This window comes from Garra rufa, chromosome 5, assembly GCF_049309525.1.
Source record: "Garra rufa chromosome 5, GarRuf1.0, whole genome shotgun sequence".
Classification (NCBI taxonomy): Eukaryota; Metazoa; Chordata; class Actinopteri; order Cypriniformes; family Cyprinidae; genus Garra; species Garra rufa.
Window position 1 is genome coordinate 37,014,420 of NC_133365.1, and position 8,237 is coordinate 37,022,656.

Consider the following 8,237-nt stretch of genomic DNA (forward strand, 5'->3'; position numbering starts at 1 on the left):
CTAAAGATTAATCAAACAGTTAAATGTTAATTATTAGTGTTTTTAAGATTAACTGGTAACACTTTACAATAAGGTGTCATTTGTTAACATTAGTTAATGTAGTAATGAACATGAACAAACAATGAACAATACACTATTTAATAATCTTTGTTAATGTTAGTTAAAAATACAGTTGTCAGTTGTTTGTTCATGATAGTTCACAGTGCATTGTTAACTAATGTTAACAAACACAACTTGGGATTTTAATAATGCATTACTAAATGTGACCCTGGACCACAAAACCAGTCATAAGGGTCAATTTTTTTTAATTAATGTATTGTTTGTTAGGAAAGGACAATATTTGGCTGAGATACAACTATTTGAAAATCTGGAATCTGAGGGTGTAGAAAAAAAAAATCGAATTATTGAGAAAATCGCCTTTAAAGTTGTCCAAATGAAGTTCTTAGCGATGCATATTACTAATCAAACATTAAGTTTTGATATAGTACAGTCGGAAATTTACAAAGTATCTTCATGGAACATAATCTTTACTTAAAAATAATTTTGACCCATACAATGCAAATAATACATTTTGGCAATGGCTACAAATGCACTCATGCTACCTAAGACTAGTTTTGTGGTCCAGGGTCACAAATGCTGAAATTAACATTAACTAAGGTTAATAAATGCTGTAGAAGTATTCTTTATTCTTAGTTCATGTTAACTAATGTTAATGTTAATGAACCTTATTGTAAAACTTTTACATTGGGAAACTGACCGCTCTTTTGACCATTTAACTCCTGGTTTAATCTTACTCCACATTCTTAGATTTATTTTAATCTGTCTGATCTGTCAGTAAACTCTCGTTAACCTGTTAATCTTTTCATTTCCTTAACCCTCCTATGCACGAGTCAGCTCCACGGTGGTCTTGCCAGAGTGAAACTTCAATGGCTGTTGCTCCCTCACACCGCCTCACAGGTGATTTTTTCTACATCTGGGTTAATGATGGAGAAACATGCAGAGCGTAACATCTTATCAACTTCAACGGTCTAACATCAGTGACCCACCAGTGAACTTCAGGCACCCTGCCACCTAAAGAAGAATTTGGTCCAATTAGCAGACTGATTCTGAAAACCCGTGGAAATGAGCAGACATCAGTATAGAGATTTACTGCTAATTATGATTTAACAACCTGATAGGTCTCCATTGGCTGTCAGTGAGCAGACCACAATGAAACTAAATCCTCATCATATCCATTTGAACCTTGACTTATATATCTCATCTGCAGCCTGGAGCATGAAAATATAATGCTTGATCATTGCCAAGAAAAGTTAAAAGTCCCCCACTTGGACCCCTTTTAAGTCATGAGAGCAGCTCTTCACACTGTTACACTGCAATTCAAAGAGTTACATGATGAAATGTGTTTTCCGCAACCCATAACCTCATATCTAACACCTCCTCACTTCTAATGACTCTTGCAGAAATAAGCCAGTCTTCCCAAGTATTATTAGTGCACATGGAAGGGATTACAGCTTGATCTGAAGTCTATAAAGAAGCTTAGTGTTTGATGAAATAAAGAAAAAATGCTCTGAAGGTTAAAGAATTATCAAGTCAGGCTAGAAAGAGTCTTGCCTACCTCCCACAAACACTTTATCTTAGTCCAAATCCCACTTTAACTCTGCCGTGAACTCCTTTTGCACCTTGTGTTTGTGAATGTAATCCTTACAAATGCAGGAACATGGGTACAGTTGACTAACTTCAGATGTGGCTTTACAACTAATACGTGTAACTCCACACTTTGCGAACAATAACAATGGGAAAGCTATAATAGGGTTAGTCTCTGTTGTTCTCTGTAATCCAATGTCTCGAAAAGGGCAAGCCACAATAAAGCGCCATATAAATCAAGCCGTTTGAGATGCCTTTCTAAGTGATAAGACAATATCAGACTAGCAGACCACTCTGTAAAGTCTTCACAGATAGATCCACATCAGTAAAGCCAGTTTACTGAACCATGTGAGGATAGTAAGCAAACACTGTACGCCGAGACCGCACACAATCGCTGCATCCATATTGCATATACTGTACTACAAAAACATGAAGCAGCCACCATTTCCAAACACAGGCGGTAGATCAGATTCTAAACACAAAGCCGAGCAGATAATGTTTCAATCTCAGATGGTCCAAATAAGTACTTCATGCTTGAAAGCTTTGGTAAATATTTGATAAATAAGATATAAACAAAGAAAGCATATCTCAGAAATAGTGCGGTCACAATCAGCGTTCTTTCCAAAATGAAATGAATCATTCTGATAAAAATCAGTGAAAGTATTCACATTTCGTCTGTGATAAACATTGCTTAAAAACCCTTTTAACCCCATTCCCTGATCTTTGACCTGGCTTCCTCTGTCATTTTGGAGACATGTCCGCAGCCAGATGTAACGATGCCATAAACTCAGTAGGGAGAGTTTGGGTTGAAACAATTCACAAACATGGCACCTGTGGCTTGGGGTGAACTCCAGTTAAAATGGTGCTACACCATACAGTTTTACTACAGGAAAGCAGAGCATGCATCACTGACCACGGGATAGACAGCCAACTAAAGTGTGTTAATGCGGTTCTGTTCTGTTGAAAAGGAGTAATATAAAACTGAGAAATAGGCTTCTGAGATTAAAAAATCTGGAGGGAAACTAAAGCTTCATGGGATTATCCAGGCTGTTCAAAATGTCTAATAAGATGACAATGTGTATATAAGCTTGATTGAGAGACTAATCCATATATTTACTTCATCACTTCAAGTATTTCACAGCATGAACCCTGTTTTCCCTCACTGTCTGTCTTTGGCAATATCCTGGGTAAGAAATGTAGTACTGAGGTCACACAGAGAGTGTCAGTGGGGTCGGTTTACATAAAACTGACCAGAGAAAGACGGCAGCTTTCCAGAGATGGCTTACCCATTTCAAACACTGAATGAAACTTTATGGTTTTGTCAGAGGCTAACCAAAACCAGCTTTTGTTTTCCTCTTCAGAGGAAAGCAGGAAGTCACTCTCGCACTGCTCTCCTTTTGTTGAGGTAACTCCTGCTGTGATTGGCCTTAATGGCTGCAGTTATAGGCTCATTTAACAGTCATTGTTGTTAACCATCCTCAAACATAAATGTTCAGTCACACTGAAAATCTAATAACAAGAAATTAAACCCATCTTTGTAACAGTATAATAAAAGACCGCCTATTTACCAATGTCCTAAGATCTTGTGTGAGTGTGTGTATATACACAGGTGCTCACTGAGACATTTATTATTTGCAATTTTCGAATAACTGTTTTCTATTTTAATATATTTATTATAAATGTCTTTACTGTCACTTTTCATTAATTTCATGCATCCTTGTTGAATAAAAGTATTCATTTATTTAACTTACTGACCTTAAAAATCTATTATACATGAAAAAGAAGCAGGGAAAATATACAAGTGTCTCAGACAAGTAAGGTGGTATTTTGTATATATTGTTTAAGAATGGACAAAATCCAGTTCTTAATAACGAGAAGGAATCTGTTGGAAATGACAAGGAGTATATCAGAGTAATGGGTACTCTAGTTTACCCCAATGACCAAAGAGTAAACTCAGACTTTGTCAGTGTCTGCCCAGAGGTCAACCCCTGGGCTGTTGTCACATCCAGACGGGAGAGCAAACATCCCAATTTAGAGCTGTTAGTAACAGCCAAATAAAGAGTTTAGGGCCTCTGTGAATTACCTCAATTCATTAGTTAAACAGTTGTAGCCTCTCAAAGGGTAATCCAAACCATGACATAGATTTACAAGGGTTAAAACATTCTGCTGCTGCTGTTTTAAGTGTTTAAAACCATCGGATTGTTCTATTAAAAGTGAATTTGGCAGTCAAGACAGTCAAATATGTGCAAAATAACAAAATCGTGATCCAATGATTCTAAAAGTGCTTGAGTCTGTCCCAAAAGCAGTGTTAATGGTCATGAAATAAAATATCATTCTGGCACTCGACATTTATGGCTAAAGAAAGTTATGACTCAACATGATGACTTAACATTGGCGATAGGTGGACCTCATCTTTAAACGAAACTAAATTGAATGATTTAATATACCAGTAAGTAAGTCATTATATTAAAAAAGAATTGCTATGGTTTCTGCTCCTGAAAGAATAAAGTTTTCCCTCATTATTCTAACACAGGACCATGAGAACCAAATTTAAGATGATCAAAAACGTTAAAATACAGGCATCTGTATGAGGCTGCTTTGGGAGCTGAAGGAATAGGTGAATACATTTGGTTCAAGACTGTGTGGGTTTGGCTGTTCTTTCAAACTAATATATCAGTCTTGGCTCTCCTGCATGCCTACTCCATTTCCAAAATATAGAAGATGAGAGGAGAAGATGGGCTGCAGTCTTGGCACGTTCAGCGCGTGAGCGCAAAACAGAACGAATATGCGTTTTTTTTCTGTGTAGGCATGCGTGATGTATGTATTGCTGTTCTTACCAAATTCACTGGCACACATGTGCTCCAGAATCACATCCGTTTTCATTTCATTGTCACAAGGAGGACACATTGGAGAGTAGCCTAAAACAGAGGAAATGCTGTCAGTGAAATGTCAGAGAAATTCACCATTGGTATCAAAATCCAGAGTAATTGTGACCAAATGTTTTTTTCTTTTGTCTACTTTGGTGTTTTGTCCCAAATTGTTTTTGTATGCAACTCTTTGGAAAGTTTGCAATTGGCTTTCAACAGTGGGGATCCAATCACAGTGCAGTTTTTTTTTTTGTTTTAGAAAGAAGAGAATTCAAACTTGTTCAACTTTCTCCAATTATCTACCCATCAGGCAAGCTATGCAAATTTCTCCTGGCTTTCTTCGGCTTTTTGAAAGGGCCTGTAATACATCCTGTGCTTTGAATTATTAGTTTATTTTTATTGTTTTGCTCCGCTTTTCCCATAGCACTTAAAGATTAGAATCAAATTGTTTTAGATATAAAGACATACAGATGTTTGCTTGTTTCGTTCTTTGCCTGTCACATGGTAATTTGAAGTAAACAAATATAATCATTGTTATTTAAATTTGTATATAAACTATTGTTAGACATTATGCAGGTTACAAAAAAGGAGACAACACTCCAATAACAGGCTGACTGTAATTAGGACAACTATTGTTCCACAGATGCCTCACTTTAGTCATGGAAACAGAGAAATTAACCCTTGAATGTAAATTCTCTTAGTACCTTTTAAGATTTTGAATTCAAATTCATGCAAATGATCATCATAATCTATTTTTCAACAGGGTGAAACTCTCTTCTGTCTTTATTTATGCTATCTGACAAGACTTTGATTTGATTTTTGGTGACTAGTTGTTTTTTCATTTGCATCCATTTAACAGATTATTGTGGAAATTGCACTCGGGTGAAAAGGGCTTGTAAAGACAGCTGTTGGCAAGGAATTCCAAAGGTAAACATTTTTATGTCACAAGTTTTCTGCGTAATGCAAATTATCACCCACTTGCAAGCTGGCACTGGATCAAAATGGTCTAAAAACTAGTATTTTAAAGCAATGCAGCATTTTTGTATGATGACATCAGCAGTAAACCTAAACTGCCCGGCGGATGATAAAACAGAGTTCAAATTTCAGTGGCTCTTGTTGAGTGTTACTTTCTCCACAGGCATTATTACCATGGAATCACGAGAAAACAGCAGACAAATGGTTAGGGCTTAACCCCTTGTAGAGACTAGGAAGAGAGGAAATCCTTTCTTCTCTTTAACGCAGCACTGCTTGAAGCTTACAGTGGGTCGATATGCGAGGGAGGGTCTAATGTATCTGTGGCTTTGGGTTCATTCGACCGTGACGCTGACAGCATGTGATAACAGCTGACAGGATCTCTATGGGGTGCTTATTAATTTAACTTCTCTGGTATTCCAACTTCCAAGCCACCATGCTAGTGATCTCTCACTCAGGACTGTGCGTCACTAACAGCAGGCTAGGGCAGATGGCTGAAGTCACAAAAGTATCTTCTCTCAGTGTGGTACATCGTTCTGGCACACAGTCTGTTCACTCTAAAACACCATGTTGTAACTTTTGAAATGGAAATTCCCTTGTAATTTATGAGCCATCTACATAAACTAGTTGTACTTTCCCTTGTCTGAGGCATACAACTATAGGGCTTGAGTGTTTCCATAGGGAAAGTCTGACTGGTGCCAGATGCCCTGACTTACCTGGTAAAACAGTCCATATGACTACAACAAGATATACTCTAACCTTCCTAATTTGCTTTAAAATCCAGGGGAGGCTTTTAACAGGAGTCTCTAAGAGTGTGGAAATGTATTTGTTTCTTTTCTAACCATCGAAAATTAAAATTTTCTGCTTAGGTGCCACCAGTAAACAAAAACAGCTGTTTAAATCTCTCTTTGTCTGAACTAAACATACTATCCTATGCAATGAAAAAAAAAACATGTTAACAGGCACAGCGGGAAGCCTGGCAAAGATTCTGCGGGTGTCGTATTGAAATAGCATTACATTTACAGAAATAATAGGTCTACTCATAAATACATTAGTTCATTTTAAGTAATTTCGCTGCCTGCCTACATTGTCTTCTTTACAAAGAGAAACTGCACTAAAGAAAAGCATCTATTCGCAAAATTAGGTGCCGCAGTTGTGAAATAACACCGAATAAATAGATATGTAATGGTCTGTTGTTGGAACACATCCCAGTGTTGTCCTGGAACTCAACTAACACCCTGAAATCAATTGCTACCAGCTGTAAAACAAGCAAAAACTCAGATATTCATCTATCATGCTTTACAGAGAAGCCACATTCCTGCGTCCTCTACAGATGTATGGAACACGTTAGCTAGAAATGTTCCCAAAACTGAATAATTTGTCAGTGAGATAACATGAGGTATTTAAGGGGCTGAGAGGCAATAAAAGGTGTGATAAGACTAGATGAAAACCCCCAAATGGACACCAGTCCCTGAAATAACATTGCAACTGCCTTTAAAAAGTTCAGGTGTCACTTTTCACACACAGCAAAAGGTGAAAGGTTGTAAAGTAGGTAAAATAATACTAAATGTATGTATACAGTATTGAAACAGTCAGTATATCCTTACGTTTATCAGGATAAAAAAGCGTCATCAGTGAAATAAACAAATAGAAAAAAATAAGTGTTTCTCTGCATGTCAAATTATGCATCTTTATATGTTTTAATCACACCTGATTAATAATAATAAGTCATTTTGACTTACCAGTGGGATTGGAGGCCTCTGTGGCATTGGGCGCACTGATGCACACATCATCTTGCGGAAACTTCTCGCAAGTGAGCATCTCAGGCCAAGGGAACCCGAATGCTTCCATGATGGGTGTGCAGCCATCACGCACATTTTCGCAGAGCCAGCGGCATGGGTAGATGGGCCTCTCCAGGCACACGGGAGCAAAAAGGGAGCACAGAAACACCTGAGTGCCCGGGTGGCAGTTCTTGTGCACCAGGGGCACCCAGCTCCCAGCCTGCTGCTTGACCTCAGCCATAGTCTCGTGCTCCAGCAAGTTGGGCAGCAGCATCTGGTTGTAGCCCACACCGTGACAGAGCTTCAGGTCATCTGGGATGTCCACACACTGCGGAGGCTTGTCGTAGATACGGCCACCAGGGTACTCTGGCTTCCAGGTATCATAGACATACTCTGATGTCTGGCCCAGTGAGACCATTGGCATTATCAAGACGATGATCCTCCAAAGGAACATAGATGCTAGAGACTTCATTGTGAACTCCTGGTCAGGATCCCCAGTCAATGCAGCCCCCAAAGCGGTGAGCTTTGAGTGAAATGAAGTCCTCTTTGTCTAGAAAATGAGGAGGGAGAGCCAAATACCTCTGAATTTTATAAGACTCCGAAGTCAAAGTATTGAAGTTGTGGAAACTCCACCTCTGAAGCCCCGTAGCTGTTGCTGACTCACACGGCAGAGTTGCTTGAAATGCGCTGCGCTCCAGACCAGGGGAGATTGAGACCGCCTCGGCGACCAATAGGAAACTTTCTGCACCTTTTGCTTCTCATGTGTCAATCAAAGTATTCAGTGACCCAAAGAATGAGCCAATATCCCCGCCCGCGTGCGTTTCTCTCACTCGCCTTCTGTGGAAACAGATCCTTAATAACTTCATTTCGATAACATTATTCGAGGCATTCAAATGCATGAGTTACTCGCTGAAGGCTCGTGATAATTACATTAACCATATTCTGAAAAGCCGACAAGCCATTACCTGAGTAA

General features: G+C 38.7%; 1 protein-coding gene across 1 annotated transcript; it reads right to left on the reverse strand.

Annotated features, from left to right (window-relative positions):
* Positions 1–4,317: 4,317 nt before the first annotated feature.
* Positions 4,318–7,951, reverse strand: sfrp1a (secreted frizzled-related protein 1a). Its single transcript, XM_073840070.1, has 2 exons — positions 7,226–7,951; positions 4,318–4,562 (listed from the first exon to the last, which is right to left on the reverse strand). Exons 1-2 carry the CDS (start codon positions 7,734–7,736, stop codon positions 4,318–4,320), a joined length of 756 nt encoding a protein of 251 aa, XP_073696171.1. The 5' UTR covers positions 7,737–7,951.
* Positions 7,952–8,237: the final 286 nt, after the last annotated feature.

What these genes read in the sequence shown, in the direction of transcription:
- sfrp1a (XM_073840070.1), bottom strand. Translation starts at nt 7,736, where the DNA reads ATGAAGTCTCTAGCATCTATGTTCCTTTGGAGGATCATCGTCTTGATA. An exon ending in AGAGGCCTCCAATCCCACTG is followed by an intron (nt 4,563 to 7,225) that starts GTAAGTCAAAAT and finishes CCTCTGTTTTAG; the next exon opens with GCTACTCTCCAATGTGTCCT.